General features: G+C 37.4%; 1 protein-coding gene across 2 annotated transcripts in view; it reads right to left on the bottom strand.

Moving 5' to 3' along the window:
- Nucleotides 1–834: 834 nt before the first annotated feature.
- STAG1 (STAG1 cohesin complex component) overlaps nucleotides 835–23,409 on the bottom strand; it is a 436,282-nt gene continuing 413,707 nt past the window's right edge. For both annotated transcript variants that reach the window (XM_060099648.1, XM_060099649.1), the window contains 10 exons: nucleotides 22,568–22,707; nucleotides 19,328–19,429; nucleotides 16,548–16,696; nucleotides 15,700–15,828; nucleotides 11,370–11,575; nucleotides 7,167–7,341; nucleotides 4,864–4,974; nucleotides 4,196–4,310; nucleotides 2,410–2,490; nucleotides 835–2,322 (listed from right to left, as the gene is read on the bottom strand). In XM_060099648.1, coding sequence (XP_059955631.1) covers nucleotides 2,299–2,322; nucleotides 2,410–2,490; nucleotides 4,196–4,310; nucleotides 4,864–4,974; nucleotides 7,167–7,341; nucleotides 11,370–11,575; nucleotides 15,700–15,828; nucleotides 16,548–16,696; nucleotides 19,328–19,429; nucleotides 22,568–22,707 — 1,232 coding nt within the window. In that variant the 3' untranslated portion in view covers nucleotides 835–2,298. The remainder of the gene's footprint in view (nucleotides 2,323–2,409; nucleotides 2,491–4,195; nucleotides 4,311–4,863; nucleotides 4,975–7,166; nucleotides 7,342–11,369; nucleotides 11,576–15,699; nucleotides 15,829–16,547; nucleotides 16,697–19,327; nucleotides 19,430–22,567; nucleotides 22,708–23,409) is intronic.

The following is a 23,409-nucleotide window of genomic DNA, read 5'->3' as shown; positions in this document are numbered from 1 at the left end:
CTTCCTCTTGAATCACAGACCACTTGGCCTAGCTAGTCTCTCACTCTCTCCAAGGAAATACAAAGAATGAAAGAGAACTGTTGAGCTAGTCCTAAGGTTCTGCTTGCTTAAAAAAGTAAAGCCTCATTGATACAGGAATTTTGCCATCATTTAACAAATGATCTGAAAGAGCAAACTCTCAGTTTTTGGTAAAAAAGGAAAGCTTCATCATTCTGTCGACAGGACAAGAAATCACCTCTTTAAAGCTTTACCTAGTAGGAACAATAGGATGACTACCACAAGCCTGATTTTGAATAGTTTATTAAAGGAAAGGTGAAGCATCAGTTTCAAATTGTACAAAAGGAAAAAAACCTCATATTGCAAATGTACAATTTACAGAATTACTAGCAAAACCAATCAAGGAGACACTGAAAATACAAAAATTCGATTGACTTCAAACTGAACTGGAAACCCATTGGAGTTGATATTACGCCTTTTCTGTTGCACGGTAGTCCACAATTCTAAGTCAGCATTTGTTTGTTTTCCACGTGAAACTGTCAAGCCAAGGATCAATCTGTGCAGGTGCCAGGGCACTTCCCAGCCTACTCCCTGGCCAGAACCACAGGTGGCGGGCAGGGCTGGCATGGTGGACAGTCCAATCATCCCCGCCCCTTCACTTCCAGTGAAACCCACATTTCTGGAGGAAAGCGAGACCCCAGCCCCAACTGGAGCCCAGGAATTGCTCAATTAGCAGATAAAACATTTTTGGTGACCAAGTTTTTTTCAGAACTGTACAAATGTTGAGAAAAGTTTGTTTTGTCTGTTTACTAAAAGGATGAATAAAATAATCCATTTTGCTTTCCCACATAGTCACTGGGTGCACAGATTTTTTTTTTTTTTTAATGCTTTTGTTTTTTGGTAAAAAGGGAAAGCCACATCACTCTGTTGCAGCTACTTTACTTTAAAAACCAGCCCAGAAACAGCTGTGGATGGATTGGTTTGGAAGTTCTGAGGCTTACTTTAAAAATCAGAAAGGAAGAAAGTGGGCTTTTTAACATAACAGTAGCAGCAAGTCATAAAAGTTTAAGCAGAATGTAACTCTAAACCATTAAAGGCTGTCCTGAAGACTCATAATTTCTTTCCCCTGAAGAATTATCCTTAATATGCACATTTAACACTGAAATGTTGCTGTATTTCAAGGTAAGCTTAAGAACTTCACCCTCTAAGCACAGACTTCTATGCAGCACATACTTCTATAATTGGTAAACTTAATTCACAAAATTAGTGCATAAGGGTATTAAGTGCATGGGAAGTAGACACGGTTATGTTACACTTAAAATTACGTTTGAATGGCGAAGGAGTTCATGATTATCTTTTTAAGAAAATGGAAGTCCATGTAACTTGAATTTGGCAGGGCATGAAATAAGTGGTAAAAACAGCAAACTGATAACTTGAGAACCATTTTTGTTTTACTGAGAATACTTTATTTGCTGGTAGAAGTTGCTAAAAATGCACAGAACAAATACCAATAGAAAATGTACTGTATTTTAATCTCCCTATCTATATAAAATGAATGGTGTACAGCATCTGTTGGAAAAATGGCTGCTTGGACATGTCTTATTTTATGCCCCCTTATAAATAAAAATAAACCTTTTTATTCAAGAGTATATAAAATCGGGGAATTCATATCCATGTCCACAGAGGGTGTATGGTTTTTGGCAGAGATGCACTGTCAGAGTTTCATCTTAGCTTGTCAGTATTCTGCTCCTCCATATTTCTGTATTCCACAAGGTCCAACCAAATCCAGTGAGCTCCAAAACACTCTTCGGCAATTAGGATGAGCTGCTTTACTCATAGGTTTAATAAAAATGGTTAGCTTTTAAAACATAAAAAGGCAAAATGTTAAAACGGTTTTTAAATTGTACAACAGGAAAATAAAGTTAAAAATAGTTTTTTTTACTCAATGCTGAGTTTTCATAAAACAGGTGTATTACAGTGTTTATCTTGACAGCTGTTTTAAAAATTTAAAATTTCTTCCTCCCTCCAGAAAAACACACACATCTGTATTGGGATAAGTCCAATAATAGGACACAAATGATTTTTCAGGTCAGTCTTTCTGAGGTGACATTCACCAACATTCTCTTGGGTAATTTACATGCTCCTCTTCTGTCACTGCAAAAAGGGATTGACCTCAATCATTTGATTAAAAAACAAATCAGATCACATCAAAAGTGTTTTTTTCCCCATACAAGCTATCACAGTATATAGGCCTCTAGCTCTAAATAATAGAGTTCCAGATTTGTAAATTTTCTTCAGACTTCAGAACATAGGCATTCCAAATCCCTAGAAAAAGTGAAACACAATTATTAAATTCATGCATAAACAAGACCCAGAAACCATAATAAAGAACAGTAATAATTTAACATTTACTGAATCGTCTTCTATGATAGCTGCAGAATCAAAGAAATCTGGCCTCAGCTCAGCTCTCTCTCGCCGATTTCTTGATGGGGGCTGGAAAAAGAAGCCAGATACTTATTTTTTTCCTGAGATACATTAAGACAATGAATTGTGATAATCAGCTAATATTTCTAATAGTATCATAAATATAAAGAACTGTTAAGGGTCAATTTGAAAGGAAAAGAATCTGGCTTTTACAGGAGCATACATTAAAGAAAAATGTAACAGTATTTGGCTTTTAATTATCACTTAGATAAAAAAAGGCTTTCAAATTACAATGAATGTGTAAATGCATATAAATAATTTTTGGGCCTATAAACAAAGAACATACCTCTCAATCATGGAATAATTATAAGACTGATCAAACACTAGGTGACAAAACTTCACTAAATTCCCCAAAGCAGGCAGATGGAGAGCTACTGATGGGTGGGCTGAGGGAGGTTACAGATTGGATATGGTCTCCTTTACGTTTCTTACCAAACCTTTTCATTATGGAAAATTCAGAACATACAAAGCGGAATGCTATGGGGTAAACTATGTCCCCCCAAATTAATATGTTGAACTCCTAACCCCTAGACCACAGAATGTGACCATATTTGGAGACAGGGCATTTAAAGAGGTAAGTAAAAGGAGATCGTATGGGTGGGTTCTAATCCAGTGTGATCCACGTTCTTACAAGAAGAGGAGACATGCACAGAGGAAAGATCACGTGAAGACAAAGGGAGAAGATGGCCATCTACAAGTCAAGGAGAGAGGCCTCAGAATGCTCGCTGACGTCTAGCCTCCAGAACTGTGAGAAAATACATTTCTGCTGAAGCCACCCAGTCAATGACATTTGTTATGGCAGTCTAGCAAATTAATACATAGAGAAAGCAGTATGATGAACTCCCATACACCCATCACCCAGCTTAAACAATTTTCAAACATTTGGCCAATCTTGTTCCATTGAATTCCTGTTGTTTTCTTCTCCATGTCATTTCACCTATGACTACTTCAGTATGTATCTCTTAACAGATGGAAACTTTTAAAAAACATAACCACCATGTATTACTATTTCTGACAAAGAAAATTTCTTAATATCACCTACACTTAGTCCATATTCAGATTTCCTTATTTTATTTTATTTTATTTTATTTATTTATTTTTTTTGCGGTATGCGGGCCTCTCACTGTTGCGGCCTCCCCCGTTGCGGAGCACAGGCTCCGGACGCGCAGGCTCAGCGGCCATGGCTCACGGGCCCAGCCGCTCCGCGGCATATGGGATCCTCCCAGACCGGGGCACGAACCCGTATCCCCTGCATCGGCAGGCGGACTCTCAACCACTTGCGCCACCAGGGAGGCCCCAGATTTCCTTATTTTAAACATGTCTCTTCACATTGAACAAATAAGGTCCATATTCTGCATTTGGTTGCTATGTTGGAGTGCAGTGTACATAGGCTCCAATTTAAAGTACAAGAGGCCAGATGAACATGCTATACTGAAAGATCTAGTGTAAGCTGTTTTTCATGAAGGTAATAAGGAGCCAGTTCCTGTTATTGCCAGAATTGAAAATCTGACTGCTTTGAAAACAGGCTTGAAAAACATAAGCTCATCCAAATGCCCACAAGTGCTACAAGCGCTACACGGGCCCTGCCCACTGTCGGTCAGTGTTACCTCCTCCTCCTCTTCCTCTCACAGGGTTCTGAAAACAAGAGCATTATCTTATTACGCCAACCCATTCACATATTTTAACAGAAGAAAAATGTATTGAACTTCCTTACCAGGTCAATAACCATAGTATCTTCAAATTCTTCATTCATATCTTCTAACTGACTCCGGGATGACATCATTACATCTTCAAAGATGGGCTCAGCATCTTCCTCCATTAGACCCCGACTGATACAGAAGAAGCACAGTCAGAAAGCTGTTCAGACTGATAGAACCTGGAGTTCTGGCTCTTACACTGGGTCTTCTAACCAATGAAAGCACACCTTCCAATTACAACCAGTAGACTACACAAATTGTGATATTGAACTCTAAGGTAATTAAGAATCATTCATTTGGTTAACTGAAGATTTCATCTCAACTCATCAGGAGGAAGTATAATTTAAATGCAATAACAATATTACTAGCTAGCTATGTGTCAATTCCCACAGAACTCTAAGTGATTGGTGCCATTATTATCCCAAATTTACAAACGAGGAACCAGAGGCACAGAGGTGTTAGAGGTTATCCGAGGCCACGTGGCTGGCGAGTGGCACACGAGGATTCAAATGCTGAAGGCCTCAAGCACCCATGTCCCACATTCCTATCCTACGCTGCATAGCATATCCTAAATTATGATTTGAACTCCTCTTCTAAGACCAAACATCAGAGGAACCCAAGTCGTTACACAAAATGACCATCACACAGTGATCATGTTCTTGTGACACTTGATGTAACTACTTACACGGCATGCCTTACTCCAGTTCTCACTTTCATGTAGTTCATTCCTGTTCTGTCCTTCCGATTTAAGTCTTCTAATTTCGGCTGGCCTAACCAAGAGATCTGCATCTGAGGACTAAGAGAGGGTACTATTATTCATTTTCTGGCAGCAGATGAGGAACTCAGGTAATCAGTCCCATGCTAAAACGGCCATAGTTGGCTGGCCTAATCCCCATGTAAGGGGAGTTAGCTGGATTTATTCCAGGGTAAAGGTTGAGATCATTATCAAAGGACCTGTCTTTGCAGAAATGGCAGTAAACTGGAGATCCCTAAGTCTCCAAGAGAAGCTGGCTGTGGAGGCTAGTTGTTAGGTGTGAAGGCAATCAGAATATGTCACCCCAAGATATGCTTCTTTGAGATAAAAACTGTTTTGAGCTGAAGGCAATTAAGAAGTAGTAAAACACAGAAAAAGTTCCCCCTTTTCTGCCTAAAGGCAGGAAATAAATTCTCCTTTTACTGGAGACAGACTCGCATCAGCCCAGAGATGGCAGCAGAGGGACATGCAAACAAACCCTGTGAAGCTAATGCTTACCTTCCTAGTTAAGATGAGGACGACCTAGCCCTAGTTGGACGACCCCAGTCCAAACTCATTTGTCTTGTCATTTCTCCACAATTTATCGTTTCTTTGTCTAAAAGGCTTAAAAGCTTCCTGCTCTGGTCACTTCTTTAGGTCTTCCTTCTCTTGTGAAGGTTCCCATGTACATGTAAAAATTGAATAAAATTTGTAGGCTTTTCTCCTGTTAATCTGTCTTTGTCAGTTAAATCTTTAGACCCAGCCAGGGGCCCTAAGAAGGTTGAGGAAAACTTCCCCCCCCCCCACAGGTGCTTAAATGATCAGCTTCTTTCCCCAAATCCCTGCTAAGCAAGAGCCCTTCTCACACTTCTGTATCCAGCTGCTGCCCTACTTACAAGTGTTCCTAGCTGCACACTCAGTCCCTGAAGGGACGGGAATGATGCTGGCTTCGTGGCTCAGAACTCTCCAGAGTTGAACAAGGGAGGGTAGATGACATTTTTTCTCAGTCCTTCTGAGGAAGTTTGGAGTCAGGTACATGCTGAGCCAAATCGTCGTCATCTGTACTCTATCCTTACTGGCACATGGACACTTGCACAAAATCAACATGACTCTTGGGAATTTTATAGGATGGAAACTTGAACGATATTTGGTAGCTAAAATCTGCCGCATAAAGTTCTCTCGAAGCAGCTGTCTTTATATCATGTTAGGCTACCACCTTGATTCAACCTATAAATCTATAGCAGGAAAAAGACGACAGACCACAGCCAGGAGGGACTGACATGGTAAGGTCAGGGGAGCAAGGCTCCAATAAAGAGGATACCCCCCTCCCCCAGTAGGAAATGGAGTGGGAGTGCTGGTCATAAGGCAAACTACCCTCTAAGATGGCCCAGTTATGCAGTGGCTGACAAAGATGATCCTTTCAGCTTTGAAGAAGGCAGATCCTCGGAGCAAAGATTCCTTGTGAAAACCCAGGATCTGAATTCTTCTAACACTGCCCCTTTCTATTTTCAACCTGCTAGATTTGTTGAGTTCTAGTGAGAATTCTCTCTTATCCATTAGAGTAATTCACAGCATTACTCTAATATGAACAGAAACACAAGTGAGGAGCTTAGGGACTTTCAAAGTTGAATGGAAAATAACAAAAAGTTAAGGTTTTCAAAGCAAAAGTCATGCCATCACCCTGCCTTTTCCAAGATTTTCAGAGCCATGGTACTAGAAAACAGTTTAATCGCTAGTGCAGTAAAAGGTAAGAGCTTGATTATCCTACAGAAAGGACCACTATTCTCAGAATTTATCACTGCTTTAACAATTCTTAATCTATGAACAGTTCAAGTTTAAAATATAAACTTAACCAAGACAAAGTACTATTAATTAAATGGCTGATAAAAGTAATAGTCTATTTGGTGTTCAGACTAGGAACCACCTTAGCAGAGACTCTTCTAGGCTCTCTCGCCAAGGAAGTAAACCTGCATGTGTTCTTGGCAAATCTCTGAGGAGAAACAGACCTGCCCAATGAATCTGCAAACTCTAAATGAAATCAGCACTTAGTAAGACACCACGCATCTACAGGTCTCTGGACTCTGAGGAACTGAGATCCACAAGTGTTTGCAGACTTATTATACATCTTCTAATATAAAACTATTTGTGGTTTTGTTTTCTCATTAACTGAGAAAACAATATGCTCAGATGAAATAATTTTTCTTACTTTAACAGTTGCAGGTTTTATGCCAAGAAAACAATTTTTTACTACTTACTTGTGTAAAAAGTCAGGTTCAGAACCATGTTCAGACTCAGGCTCCTGAATCTGCTCTCCCATGGGCCGGCTGTTCTCTCGCAGTACAGTGGAAGTGAGCTGTGGTGCTGGCAGGGGGCCAGGAGTCTGAATCATGGTGTCAGTCCTGTTCAGCCACGTATTGTCCAGACTTTCATCTGTAAAATTCCAGTTAATGAGTGTCACAGAATGTCATGGGTGGGATGAACGCTGGAAGGAGTTATAGCATAGATTTGAAGAGCATGGCTCTGGAGCAGACTGCCTAGGTCTGCATTCCAGTTACACCACTCACTTGTGCGACTTTGTATAAGCTATTAAATTTCCAAAATTCAGTCTGCTCATATACAAAAGCGGATATTGGTAACTGACCTCATTGAGTTGTAAGGCTTAAATAAGGTAATGTATGTAAACATCAAATGTTAGCTATCCTACATTATCATCTCTTCCAAGTCCCTCCATCCCTATAGAAGGGGAAGGATGTGGCCAGAGAGACCCCTCTAACCTTCCTTTTGCTCAAGCAATAAAAGGCCTATTTACTGGGTCTTAGAGGGGCCCCAGGCAGCAGCACTTAAAATCTGGCTGGCCTTTACTGAGAAATCAGCAAATCCTGTTACACAACTAGGCACTGGTCACCAGAGAGGTAACTCTTTGGCCAGTTTATACTTGCGGGGCTGGATTGAGGGACTCACTGATTTCATGCCTCTAACTTCTACCTCTCTAGGGAAGTCTTCTCTGATCACCCCACTCAGCCCCCACTTACCATTCTTTTTTAGCTTCTAGAGGAAACAAAATCATTCTTGCTCACTTAGGGCTTAATTATACACTGTCCTGCATTGGCAGGCGATCTGTCATGTGTATATGTTATCTCTGTAATTAGATTTAAGTTTCTTCAAGAGACCAGGCACTATTTTTTCCTTCTTCTAAAGATCATTTATAAAGATTTGAACAGATTAAATTACTATTTATAGCATTATTTGCATATCTAAATCCTGATAAAATACTACATAATTATAAAGTTCTACCTACAAAATTCTAAATTACAGTTGACCTTTGAACAATACGGTTTGAACAGCATGGGTCCACTTAAACATAGATTTAAAAAAATAAGTATGTACTCCAGTACTACACCATCCACAGTTGGCTGAATCCACGCATGCGGAACCAAGTACACGGACCTGTAAAGTTAGATATGGATTTCCAACTCCACAGGTGGTTGGTGCCCCTAATGCTCCCCCTCACCCCACTGTTCTAGGTCAACTGCATTTCCTTGATGTGGGAAGACTTAAAAAATAGTATTACTGGGCCTCCCTGGTGGCGCAAGTGGTTGAGAGTCCGCCTGCCGATGCAGGGGATACGGGTTCGTGCCCCGGTCTGGGAGGATCCCATATGCCGCGGAGCGGCTGGGCCCGTGAGCCATGGCCGCTGAGCCTGCGCATCCGGAGCCTGCGCGTCCGGAGCCTGTGCTCCGCAACGGGGGAGGCCACAACAGTGAGAGGCCCGCATACCGCAAAAAAAAAAAAAAAAAAAAAAAATAGTATTACTGCTATGTGTTTTCTTCTGAAGAATTTTAATCACAAAATGTAGTATGAATCCCATTGTTTTTCCTCCCCCAATAAGTCTCAGAGACATGTGCATGTGAGGCTCCTCCTTTGCTATCAAGCATTCTCTCTCTCTCTCAGTGTATTCTCCAGTTTCTAAACTTTTGTCAGACGCATGTATGTTCTGGAGAGGCTTTTCTGTTCCTGGAAATACCTACCCATTGTCTGGCTAAGGTCATTCCACTGATCTGAAGCTCACTACTGACTCTCTTGAGCAAGGATATGTGACATCTGCTTTTATTCATACCACTTTTCATTCAACATTTAATTCAAAACTTTTATTCTCTGCTGCACTTAAAATTTTATGATCACAGGAATGGTTTCATTTAGGTTCTTAACCTGGTAAACCATCTTTCAGCTTTCTACTACATGTCATCTTTTCCAGAAAAATTTTCCCTGATTCATTACGAGTTTGGTCACTCCCTGTATGTTTCCAGAGAACCTTTTTGGCCCATCAGAGCACTCACCATGCTGAACTGAAATTGCCTGCTTCTCTGTCTCCCTTTCTTCACTGGGAATTAATACCCAATCTCCAGCATCTAGTGCAGTTCTTAGGAAGGTGCTTGGTAAAGACTTACTGAATAAAAGAGTAACTTCAGGAAGAACTCACTCTTCTTGAAGAGATCCTCCTAACCCTCAAGATGCCTCAATGAAAACACTTCTTGCAAAGCTCTCTCATCTTCATTCCAAACAGATGAAACTCTGTTGCTTAAGGGTTCTGGACATGTAACTTACCTTAGTTACTTGGTAAATTTGAAACTGATACGGAGCAAGTTTTCTTTTTTGCAATTTAATGATTACCAGATTAGGTTATCTGGTCCATATATGCTTCTCCGTCCTGAGGACGATAATACTAACTGCTCCATTAATGTATAGATAAATGGTTATCTAAATTCTCTAAGCCTTTGGTTTCTTCTGTGTAAAACCTGGATAATACTGTTGAACTCAGAATTGGTTTATAAAACATCTATACAGCATTTATTATGTGCCAGGGACTGACCTAAGTGCTTTACAAATATTAGTCATATTACAAATAAATGATTAAGTGATGTAATGCACGTAAAACACATTCTTGGTATAGCAAGGATTTGATGAACTCTGGCTAAGATGACCATTACATCTAAGAAAAGCTGTGAACAGAAAAGAAATACAGATAGAGGAATAGATGTGGGGTGCCCTGATAAAAAGGCTGCTCTAGAAGACATTTCTGAAAGGAAATGACTGGCATCATTCTTTAGAGAACAGTTCAGGATCCTATACTATAAAGACAGGGTTCTGTGTTTTCATTTCTGGACCAAAAAGATTTTAAGCCCCAAAGCTGAAACTTGAAAGGTAATCTTAAACTTTACCATCAAGTCTGTAAATATTTTCAAATCTTTTATTCTCTTCGAAATATACATTCAGCCTAATCTACTGACTGATGCAAGAAAAGGGGCATTACTATATGATGACAACATTCTGACAACAGCAGCTAACACTTATCAAATGCTGCCTATGTGCCAAGCACTGTGCTAAGTAATCACTGTGTGCGCTAAGTTTTTTGGGGGAAGTATCTAATTTAATATTCACAATAGCTAACAGGATAGGTACTCAGATCATCCTTCATCTGATCAGTGATCGAGGCTTAGAGGGGTTCAGTAACATGCTCAAAGGTTACACAGCTGAAAAATGAGAAAGCCAGGTCTGAATTCTAGAACTCTGAATTTAGAGTTTGTGCTCTTCATCAATAGTTAATACTGCCTCCCCAATGATGAAAGAAACATTAGACTTAAATTCTGATTAATTTTGCTACAGATTTCAGCAAAGTCTTTGACGAGTCACTATTTTTTAGGCAGCAGAGGTAAACAGAAGTTTGTGAAAAGGGGCAACAGAGCATGATTCAGATCACTGTCCTCTCTTGCTTTGGAGAGATTTTATTAGGAGAAGCATGGAGATGGAGCAAGATTATTTGAGGAAATAAGCATTTTTACTTTGAGTTTTCTTAGTTTAAGACTAATGCTTTGTTTAATAAAGCAATCTTTAGTCTTTTTGGATATAGGAATATCTATTATTGATCGCATTTTCATGACCGTTCAACCCCCTGTTCCCCATAGCCTATGAGGGTTAAAAAACCAGATCTGGCCATCACTAATTTAATATACAAAAATAAAATGTCCGACCAAGTGGTGGAAATGGGAAGTTGTTCTGGTATATTCACTGTGCTGCAGAGTTCCATCCTCAGCTTACCAAAATTGCTCCTATGTTAGGATGCATTTTGATAGAATAACATTATGACTGTCTTATTTTAAATTGTAATGTATTAGAGATCTATGGTAAGGGGATCAGTTCTATAAAGCTTCCTGTCTCCTCTTTTTCTCTGTGCCTGTCCTCCTCTGTGTTCAATGCTTTTTCAGCTCTTTTTCCTTGACCCGCTTCTGTCCCATTTTGTCTGTTACAAGCTTTGTGGCTGAACCTCTCAGTGTATATGAAACATACAAGGAAATAATGTGCTTAACAGTATTATCTTGCTTCAACGGATTATTTACCACTTCATTTATCTTGATACTATCAGGCACACTATTTGCCTCATAGTACAAAGGCACACTTACCTTCTACTCGTTTTTTGTGAAGTGGAGGTCGTCCTTTCTTATTCCTTACTGAGGAGGTTTTGCTGCTGCTACTTCCGCTGTTCACGGACATTCTATCATCTTCACCTCCAGTGACTAACGAATTTCTATAGGAGATGAGTGGAAGCCACACATCCTCCCTCCTTTCCATCATCTGTTCCGTTAGGAATTTTTCTAGGTATGAGTGACTAGAAACACAAAAGAAGCGGTCATTTTTACGGAAGCAGTTCATGCATCACTTATTTAATTTTTTTTCATAACTTGAGGCTCTCTCTCTCTGAAGGTTCTGAAGAATCCTTAAGGACACACATTAAACTATTAACAGTGGTTACCTTTAGAAATAGAGGGATTGAAAATTCAAGGTTTTGCTTCACAAATTCCTGGAATACTTTTTTTTTTTTTTTTTTTTGCAGTATGCGGGCCGCTTACTGTTGTGGCCTCTCCCGCTGCGGAGCACAGGCTCCGGACGCTCAGGTTCAGTGGCCATGGCTCACAGGCCCAGCCGCTCTGTGGCATGTGGGATCCTCCCAGACTGGGGCATGAACCCATGTCCCCTGCATCAGCAGGCGGACTCCCAACCACTGCGCCACCAGGGAAGCCCCTCTGGAATACTTTTAAACAAGCAAATGTATTACTAAGGGTGTATGTGTATTTCTTCCTTTACTCCTTTCTTTGTTTTTAAATACCAATGTATAAAAAAAAAATCAGAAGTCTGGCTCAAAAAGGTTATTGAATTTTCTTTTAAAGTGTTCAAACCAGGGCAGGATTTCTAGAATGGTGGCGTGAGGAGCTTGGCATACCCTCTCCCCAGCAAAAACAACCTTTTTGGTGTTGGTTGTTGATAGTGGGGGAGCCTATGCACGTGTAGAGGCAGGGGGTCTATGGGATAGCAACTCTCTGTACCTTCTCCTCATGTTTGCTATGAACCTAAAACTGCTCTAAAAAATTAAAGTTAAAATAAATCACATAAATAAATTAAATCACACGTTTTCCTGTTAGTCTGGAAGACGGTACATGGCCCAAGACTGCCCTTCTCAGGAGCAATCAGAGAGGGACCTTCTAAGCTGCTGGTCCCCTGGCTGACCATGGGGCAAAGTAAACATTCTGAACTGTGATAGCAGCTTTCAAAAGCCACACCCACATCCAACAGTAAAAATCTAACTTGCTAAGGAGGTTTAAGCACAACCTTTGATTAATAAGGGGCTGCCACAGGCTAAATGATAAAAAACAAGGGAAGAAAAGATCTGAGTAGGGACAGCAGAGGCTGAATACTGCAAGAGAACAGACCTCACAGAGTTTGTTACTCCAAATAAATGACCAAGCAACCAACAACATCTATCTCTAGGAGGATAAAGAATGAATATCAAGAGTAGCTAAATTATTATTTTACAATGTATCACATATGCAATATATTATCTAAAATGGTCAGTTTGCAACAAAAAATTATGAGACAAAGAAACAGGGAAATGTAATCCATATGTAGGAAAAAACCCCAAGCAATAGAAACTTGGCCCACAACAACTGCAAAGCAATTATTATATATATGTTCAAAGAACTAAAGAAAACCATGTCTAAAGAATTAAAAGTATAATAACACTATCTCTCATTACATAGAGAAAATGAATAAGAAGATAGAAATATAAAAAAAAGAATCAAATGGAAATTCTGCAGTACAACAATGGAAATTAAAAAGTCACTAAAGGTGCTCAACAGATCTGAGCTGGCAGAAGAGAAATCAGTAATCTTGAACACGTATCAATAGAGATTATGTAATCTGAAGAGCAGAGAGAAAAAAAAATGAAGAAAAATGAACAGTGCCTGAGAGAAATGTGGGATTCATTAAGTACACTGACATGTATAATGGGAGTACCAGAAGAAAGGTGTAGAAATAAATTTGCAGAAATATGGCTAATCACTTCCAAATTTGATGAAAAACATGAATCTACACATTTTCAAAGCTCAACAAAGTCCAAGCAGGATAGATGCAAAGAGATCCACAACCAGATGTATCACAGTGAAAATGTTGAATGTCAAAGATTAAAAAAATCTTGAAAAGTATCAATAGTAAGAGAAAAGTAACTCATTACACACAAGGGAACTCCCAATAAGTTTAAAAGCTGACTTCTCATCAGACACAGTAGAGGCCAGAAGGCAGCAGGATGACATAGTCAATGTGCTGAAAGTAAAACGCTATCAACACAAAATCTTGTATCTAGAAAACTATATTTCAAAGCTAAAGATGAAATAAAAACACTCTCAAATGAACAAAAGCTTAGAGAATTTGTTGCTGGCTTACTTGCTTTACAAGAAATACTAAAGGAAGTTCTTCAGGCTAAAAACAAATCAGAGAGTAATCTGAATTTACAGGAAAAAACAGAGTGCTGAAGGGTAATTACCAGGTGGTCATAAAGGACAATATAATTGCATATATACTTATCTTTTGTCCTTTTCACTGATTTTAAAAAGTAATTGTATAAAACTATGCACTGCTCTGTCACTGGGACAATAACTTAGAAATGTGTACTTGACAACGTACACAGAGAAAGTGTGTGACAGCAAAGATGTATTAGAGTAAGGAAATGACAGCAGATGGTATTTCATACCCACATCTATGAAAATAACTAAAAAATATAATTAAAGATCTCTGAAGGAATTAAAATGTTACACTAGAAAATAGCCATTTAATATAAAAGAAGGCAATAAAAGAGGGAAAAAACAAAGGCACAGACATATAAAAAATAGAAATTACTATGGCAGAGACTGTTTCAAAAGAAAAAACATGATCTAACTACAGGCATGCCTCATTTCATTGTGCTTTGCTTTACTGTGCTTTGCAGATACTACATTTTATACAAACTGAAGGTTTGCAGTAACTCTGCATTGTCAAGATGATGGTTAGCATTTTTAAGCAATAAAGTATTTTTTAATTAAGGTATGGACACTGTTTCTAAGACATCATGCCATTGCACACTTAACAGACTACAGTGGAGTGTAAATATAACTTTTCTATGCACTGAGACACCAAAAAATTCAGGTGACTTGCTTTATCTATTACAATATTTGCTTTCTTGTTGTGGTGGTCTGGAAGTGAACCTGCAATATCTCTGAGGTATGCCTGTATATGCTGTCTACAAGAAACACACTTTAGATTCAAAGGCAAAAAGGCAGAAAGGGAAAGGATGGAAAGAAAGCTATACCATGCAAATAGTAACTAAAATAGAGCTGGAGTGGTTACATTAGTATCAGACAAAATAGACTTTAAGAAAAAAATTACTAGGGACAGAGGAGGACATTTTATAGTGATAAGTAAGAGTCAATCCACCCGGAAGACATAACAATTATAAACATATATACACCTAACAACAGAGCCCCAAAATACACACGAAGCGAAAACTGAGAACTGAAAGGAGAAATAACAATTCAGTAAAAATAGTTGGAGACTTTAATACCCCACTTACAGTAATGGATAGAACAACTGAACAAAAAGAAAATAGAAGACCTGAACAGCATCCTAAAGAAAACTATAAGTGAAATGGACCTTCAGTCTTCTTGAAACAAGTCAAAAACAAAACTAAAATATAATTAATATAAAAGGAAAGAAGAAAGTGTTCCACAATAGTTAAGCCAGTGTTCATAGATCTTTGAATTAGAGAATAAGAAATCATTTCCACTTGCAAATTCTAGGGTACTGAAAGGTAAACAATCAAAGAAAAACTATATAAAAGTTTGAAAGAAAATTATAGTCCCTTAAAATAGGGGTCCCCAGGGCTTCCCTGGTGGCGCAGTGGTTGAGAGTCCACCTGCCGATGCAGGGGACACAGGTTCGTGCCCCGGTCCGGGAAGATCCCACATGCTGAGGAGCGGCTAGGCCCGTGAACCATAGCCACTGAGCCTGCGCGTCCGGAGCCTGTGCTCCGCAACGGGAGAGGCCACAACAGTGAGAGGCCCGCGTACTGCAAAAAAAAAAAAAAAAAAAAAAATAGGGGTCCCCAACCCCCGGGTCTGTTAGGAACTGGGCCACACAGCTGGAGGTGCGCGGCGGGTGAGCAAGCGAAGCTTCATCTGCCGCTCCTCGTAGCTCACATTACCACCTGAACCATTCCCCACCCCCACCCCCAATCCAGAGAAAAACTGTCATCCACGAAACCGGTCCCTGGTGCCAAAAAGGTTGGGGACTGCTGCCCTAAAACAACTTATCAGAGCCTAAGTTACCAAGAGTAATTATATCTAGATGATTTTTTTCAAAAATTAAACATTTAAAATTATAATGGTGTCATGATAAAAGCCACTTGTCCTGCAACGTGCAACTTACACAGTCTTTTTGTCTTGTCGAAGAAGCTTAGATGAAAATTCACTTAGTACTTCTAGGAAAGCCAGATTAGGAGGGGGATATTCTTGTCCTTTCTGATTTTGGTATTTAAAGGCAAATTCTATGCCATCCCTGAAATAAAAGAAAATATTGTCTTATTTTTCCAAATAGCTAGTATAGTTCTTCAATGGGCTAGAATTTCAAAAATAGTTGGGAAGGCAGCAAAATCATCACTGAAGGGAGTAAAATCTGACAAATTCAAATGGTAAAATAATGTTAATTTGTATAACATAGTTGCATAATAATATTTAATTTTACTATTTACAGTGGAAAACAACTTATATTGGGAAAAATAATAAGAAACAGCTAAACACCCACAAAGCTAAATTCCTGTGTAGCTTTTAGAGATAACAGAATACCCTGGAAAGATACTGAGATTGTTAGAAAATTTGGTTCTTAGAGTTGGTCATGGTACCAAGCAGGTGTCTGAGTTATTGTAAGATACTTAAAATTTTTTGTCATTCAGTTTTCCATTATGAAATGAAGTTGCACAGTGCTTTTAAACCTATGTCTCCCACAACATTTTCTCACCAATAGACCAGATAAGAGCATCCTGTTAAACTTTCCTTTCTATACTTTATAAGATGAAAAAATATGTGAAGTAGCTAACTATTTTTCAAATTAAAAATACCCTCCTGGTTGAGAATCACTAGATTAGACAACCTCTAAAGTTCTCATAACTTGAAAATTCTAACATGTGTCCCTTTAAAAATTGGTCATATAATAGTTGTTTCTGGTAAATTCCAGTAAACCAGACTGTATATAACAGAGTGTTTATTTAGCTCACTTACTTGTGAAGCGTGGCAACTGCTTCTCGTGTCTTGATCTGGTCCAATCCGAATGTAAGGGCAAAGCGACGTGCCAATTCTTTAATGCCACTTACATGGGCAGATGTCCTATCTAGGTTGGGACCTTGCTCTTGAACAAGTTCATTAAACAACTGGTAGAAAGAAAAAAAAAGAGGAAAAAACCTATAGTTAAGAAATATTTATTTATTGTTAGAATAAGTAATATAATTTAAAAATATTTAAAAGCCATATGGTAAAATACATATTTCCCTCCTTGTACTAACAGTAGCCACACTGTTCCCGTTCTCCAAGTCATCTACTATTTCTTGAGCTCATTTTCATGCTAGTTGTGTGATTAATTTTTTACCAAAAAGAAACACATTTTGGGTTGGGAAAAGGAAATATGTTTACAAAAATATATTATGTGTTCATAAACATCTATGTATTCTTTTTGTTATTTTCACAGGAATGGTAATATATGAAATACAGGGTTCAGAACTTTGTTTTTTCACTTATTGCATCTTAGACAAGAACATTATGTAAAAGAAGACCATTAAGATATATGGGGTGATTTTTCCCACCCAATAACAAAATATACAAAAAAGTTCTTAAACTGAGTGAAGAGGTTTTATAATTACATAGACATTACATATATTGTATCAAAATAACAGAAACAAAACTCTGGAGTACTAAAGAATATAAAAGCAATCATCATTCTGTCATCAAAGTCAGACACTTAGATTATCTGCCTTCCCTTCTATTATGAGAGACGGATAGCCCAAGCTTTCATCTAAAGCCACTCCCTGCTTATGTACTGAATCTCCCTGTCCTTTACCTACTTAGTGGTTTGGTCCTGAGCTACTGCTTTCTCCTGAATCCATGAACTATTCCCTCTCTGTTAGATGCATGCTCCTTAAAAATCAAACAAACAACCCTAACTTCTTAATTCCATCTCCTCCGCCAGCTACCAACACGTTTTTCTCATTCTCTTCACACAAAGATCCTGAGTATTGTTTACATTTGTTTTCTTCCTCATCTCCCAGTCTCTCAATACACTTTAATCACACCATTTCACTGAAATAGCTCTTACCTTCTATTAATTATGTTGTCTACCATTTTAGGTTTATTTAGCAATAGACCAGCTTAAACTACTTACTCTGCCATGACTAGAAACAGCAGTTCTTCCAGAGATTTTCAAATTTATACATAGATAATTGTTTATAAATTCTTAAACTTTAAAATGTTTTCACAGATAATTGTACACAATAGCCTTAAACTTTAAAATTTACATTTAAAATAAATTACAAAGAATATATTTCACTGTACGAATATCAAAGTAAAAGTTCTTTCTCTTTGCCATTATATATCATTCTTCTCTCCAAAGATAATCATTGTTAAAGTTTGAAAGTTTTCTAGACTAATTTAGACACATTAATATATTACATATATAAAGTTTTAACTTCTACATAAATCGTACTGTACGATATATTTTATCCTGAAACTTGGTATTTTTCACTTAATATTTTGTCTTAATAATCGTTTAGCTACTTCAGAGTATCAGTTTATTTAACCATTCCTCTGTTGATGGACATTTAGACTATTTCCAATTTTGCAATATTACACAGACTGTTGCAGTACAACATCTTTCACATATATGTTTTTGTGCACACCTGCATGTATCTACGTAGATACCTAAGTAGCAAAAGTACTGGTTTAAAAGGAATGTATACCTTAAATTTTGAAATATACTGCAAAATTATATTCCAAGAAGGTAAGAGCAATTGCTTTCACAAGGGACCTTTTCTTGCCACATCTTTAACAATCATTGGTATTACTATCATTTTAATTCATGCCAGTCTATTTGGCAGTGATAAATGTCTCCTTGTTTCAATCTGTATTATATTATTAAGTTATGCCTCTTTTCATTGTTTACTGCTTTTTAAAGTTTCCTCTTCTGAAAAGTGGCTTTTCATTTGCTCACTTCTATGGGATTTATTTACCTTTGTTACTGATTTGTAGGATCTGCTATGTATGATTAAAAATATTTTCCCACAATCTGTCACTGTTTTTTAAATTTTGTTCAGAGTGCTGGTTGATGTATAAATCTGTGTAAGTATATATATATATCTAATCAATTTTTTACATTGTGGCTTCTTTCCTTGAGGACTTCCCTACTCCAGGACATAAAAATATCCTTTTATTTTCTTATAAACTTTTAATTTTTAACATTTATACGTGATCCACCTGGTAGTTATTTTGGGTGCATGTTCTGTAGGGCTATCACCTATTGCATAGGCCCGATCCTTTCCCCACTGACCTTTGTCATAGGCTAAATATACACATACAGACCTACGGCCACCCCCAGCTCTCCCATCTCCACGTTAATACCAGGCGTTTACTAGAAACCTTCTTTAGGCCACACATGTGACATAGTTTCTTCTTTGGATACTACTGTTGCCCCTTCCCTTATTAAAGACTTTAAAAATGTATTTTTAAATTGTTTCTTTAAAAATGATTACTTTTAAAATATCCAATTTGGCATTTCATCTGGTCTAAGAATAGATCACCTTAGGATTTCATCTATTTGAAATGTGAACTATAGGACTGTCTTCCTAAAGAAAATACACTTAACACATCTTTGTACCAGAAAGTATCCATAGTAATGTATTAATGTAATGACCTAATTTAAATGAGGTAAGATACCTAGCACAGAATAATAAGCACATGGAAGTGCTCAATAACATTAATTCTACTCTTCATCTCTTTCCCTTCAAATTTCTTACCTGCTGTAAACTGAGAATGAGGGTCTTGGCACACTGAATTTTATCAATCTGTCTGGTTTTACTCAGTGTTTCCTTAATAATATCACCATAGTCATTGTAATACTGTGAGAAAAAGAAAAAAACATAGTTTTAAAACTGTTGATATTTAATGAGATAAAGAATAGGCTCATGGAAGAAATGGAAAGGTGAGTACAGAGGTGTTTAATTTTTCATCTTAAAAACCTAATGAGAGTTAAAAGATATTGTCTAAAGTTAAAGGAATACACATTTGATATTTAAAATTATGAAATAACTAATAATAATAAAACTAAAAAATTGGTAATTCCAAGAGGAGAAGAAGTGATATAGGTGAGCAAAATTCCTCATTCTTTACAACATGGATTCAATAGATTTAAAAGGTGACAAATCAAGAAACAGAACTCTGACAGAAACATCTTAAAGAGCTAAAATCAAAACAGTTAAAATTGCTTGCTTACTTCTGGGGAGTAGGCCTAAGTAAGGGGAAGGGCAGATTACAGTAACAGATTTAAGTTTTCACTGAATACTTTTGTGCACTCATTATCCCCCATAACATGTCTATATTTTACCATTATAAAAAATAAAAACACTGATTTCTTCAACAGTGATTAAGAAAAATTCAACTAATTTCTTTATAATTCAATTTTTGGACACAGGATTTAAAGAGTTTTCCTTGTGAGTAAATAATTAGGAAAAACTTTGAGACCATTAAATCTGGATGTTACTTCCAAGCTAGAGCATAAAACCTATAACCTATGTAAAGAAGTGAGTATATTAGCTTGGCAACTGGATTTTTATAATCTTCAAGAAGATGGGTATACTTCCATGATGTGAGGTGCAAAAAAAAAGGATAGCCAAAAAAAGGGGAAATGTCTTGAAAGAATCATCCTTTCAGTGCAATTAAAAATATCTCAATGCAGATAAAAAGACAAAGATATATGAGAACACTAAAGTGGTTCGACAGGTAGATCAACAATAAATTCGGATTTTTAATGATCACATAGAGAAATGAGGCAAAAAGCCAAATAGACAAGGATGTATAATAAAGAATAGCAAACAACTATTAAAATATTCACAAAAAGATTAAAGCCTAGAAAGAACAGAGGAGTGTAAAAATTGCTAAGGATGATAAAGCTTATTTCTTGAAACCAAGACAGTATTGCTAAGGGATGACAAGGAAAACCATATTAAGCTCATATTCATCTAACCAAACCCCGTTTCGACATTACTTTTGGAAGCCTTCTCTGGTTGCTCACTTAAGTCTCTATTTGTGTTTGCTTTGTAATTTATACATCTATCACTATAGTAATCATGATGAGGCTTTATGGTTTAGTGGAAAGAGCTAAGCTTTGAAGCTAGGCAAACCTAAAATCGAATGCCAGGTTTTGCTACTTTAATAGTTGTGTGGGGACTTCCCTGGTGGTCCAGTGGTTAAAATTGGTCTTGCAATGCAAGGGACACCAGTTCGATCCCTGGTCAGGGAACTAAGATCCCACATGCCGCGGGACAACTAAGCCCACTCACTGCAACTACTGAGCCCACGCGTCACAACTAGAGAGCCTGCGTGCTGCAACTGCAGAGCCCATGTGCTCTGGAGCCCTCGCGCTGCAACCACTGAGCCAGTGAAATCTGGAGCCCACGTGCCACAACTAGAGAGAAGCCCACGCGCTGCAATGAAGAACCCATGCTCTGCAACGAAAGATCCTGCATGCTGCAACTAAGACCTGATGCAGTCTGTAAGTAAGTAAATAAATAAATAAATAAATAATTTTTAAAAAAGTTGTGTGGATCTTCGAAAGTTATTTAACCTCTCTGAGCCTTAATTTCCTTATCTGTAAATGATGATATTATTTCGTAACTCACAGAGTTACTGTAATCAACAAAGATAATGTAAAAGCTTTAGAACAGTATCTCAAATATAAATGGCATAGAACACAGGCAGCTATTCATTATTAGCATGTTATATTATATTATGTTTACATTTCAGTTTCTCTGTTAATCTGTAACCTCCTTAGTGCAGGAATCATGTCTTATTTAAATCCCTGGCTACTAACACAGTGCTCATCACACTGCAGTTGTTTAGCAAAATATGATGACTTAGTTACTATGTCATAACTAGAATTGGACATAAACACGTGAATCAATGGAATACACAATATTCTGAACATGGGCAAAATAAAATACTGTCTCTGACATAAGAACAAGGCCAAAATACACAAACTGAGAAGTGTGCCTCTTAGGCTATATCAAAGATTTTTTGAGCACTGCTTTTTTTGTGGTTCAGAAACAAAATGCAGCTTCTGGAAAGGAGAGCAGCCAGGAAGGCAACTACCTATCAAAATCCTGTCATATAAAGAATGGTATAAAACCCTTCGACATCTCTTTACCTCCCTCAGGAAAGAAATCCCAAGTTCTCACACGGCATATAAGGTCTACCCTGTCAGTTTCTTTAAATCTTACCTCTGGCTCCATTCTCATAAGCCATCTATGTTGCTGTATCAAATTACTTGCATTTCCCCCAAACAATTCATTTCCTTTGCTTTGTACACGAAGTCCAATCTGCCTAAAAGTCCTCCCACTACTTTTTTGCTTGACTGGCTAATTTATGCTTATCGTCTCAGACTTAGTTCAGAAGGCACCTCTAAGCAGTTTTCACTAACTCTCATATTTCTTAAGAGTGGGGTATCTGTTTTATATATTTCCAGGAACCCCTATACGTACCTCTATTATACTGTATAAATGCAATTGTCTAATTACTTGACTATTTCCAGCTTTAGACCACTTTGGAGCAGGAATTTAAAAATCTTTGTAACTTGAGTGCCTGGCAACACAGTAGTAGGCATACTTATAAATGTATCTGAAGAGATTTCATAGGGAAGAGAGTTACCTTTCTTCCGTAAGAGTCCATGGCCTCATGAAAATAAAAAGGCATTCTTTCATATAAATGTAAGCAACTCCTACTTTATGGAGTATAGTATAGTATAGTATAGTATAGAGTGATAAAAAGCTCATATATAAAAGAGAAGAATTTTAAATATGTCAGAAAATCATCAATAATATTTAGGTAAGAGCTGTCAATTTTAGCTTATTCATCATTTTTTCATTTTTAATTGCAAACTTCTCTGCCACTTAAGTGGAAGGAGAAAAATAAGAATATGAAACTACTATCTTAATAAATAAATATCCTTTTACCCGTTTAAAAAAAAGACTGTAAAACTATACCTTCATGTAGTGTTTAAAGATGTCTGCAGCTGCATGCATGTCAACAATATCGTAGATGATAAGTTTGCTGAAGGCAGCAAGTAGATTCCTTCTCTTATGTAAGGCCTCAATTTTATTAGCTTCATCTTCTTCATCACCCTCTAACCACAGAAAATAAATTACTTATGAACTTTGGCCCTTTATCCAAGGTAAAACAATGTAGACAATCTGCATAATAAAAAACCAGCTTATAACTTTACAAATAGGTACAATTCAGTTTTAGATGGGATAAAAACTGTTAGTTATACTGATTATTTTAGGGTGCTATATTTAGTTAAACATTTATTAAACACTTAGTAGGCACTAAGGTTTCTGTCTTCTAGGAGACTGTCATAGCAAAGATTGAGTAAGGTAAACAAACCATACAGATTTTTTTTCTGATACTTTTGTCATAATAATACTGTTGTTCTGTTTACCTTTAAAATGCTGTCCTCTCTTATCTGAATATTCCTTATGTGCTAATGTATATCTAGAGAAGAAATTTCTAGAAATTTTTAAGACACAGGGAAAAAGTTTTCTTTTAGAAAAATATGTGGGGAGTAATGGAAATTATATGGAGGAGTTAGTTTTCAGTTCTTGTCCTAAACATGGTTACACTGTAAGCTGAGAAAGTGTATTTTGCAAATTATGTTAATGTACATACACATTTTTTTAAACAAAACCGTACCAAATGCTTTCAAACAAGTAGTCTTTATTCCTCAGTTTTTAGATTCTCAGGCCCTATTGGCTTATCTATTTCTAATCCCAAGAAAAATTTCTCCACAAGGCCATAGACAATAAAAGTTAACACATTTGTTTCAGGC

This window comes from Mesoplodon densirostris, chromosome 5, assembly GCF_025265405.1.
Source record: "Mesoplodon densirostris isolate mMesDen1 chromosome 5, mMesDen1 primary haplotype, whole genome shotgun sequence".
Taxonomy (NCBI): Eukaryota; Metazoa; Chordata; class Mammalia; order Artiodactyla; family Ziphiidae; genus Mesoplodon; species Mesoplodon densirostris.
Note: the sequence above shows the minus strand (reverse complement) of the source record. Positions and strands in the feature narration are given on the sequence as shown.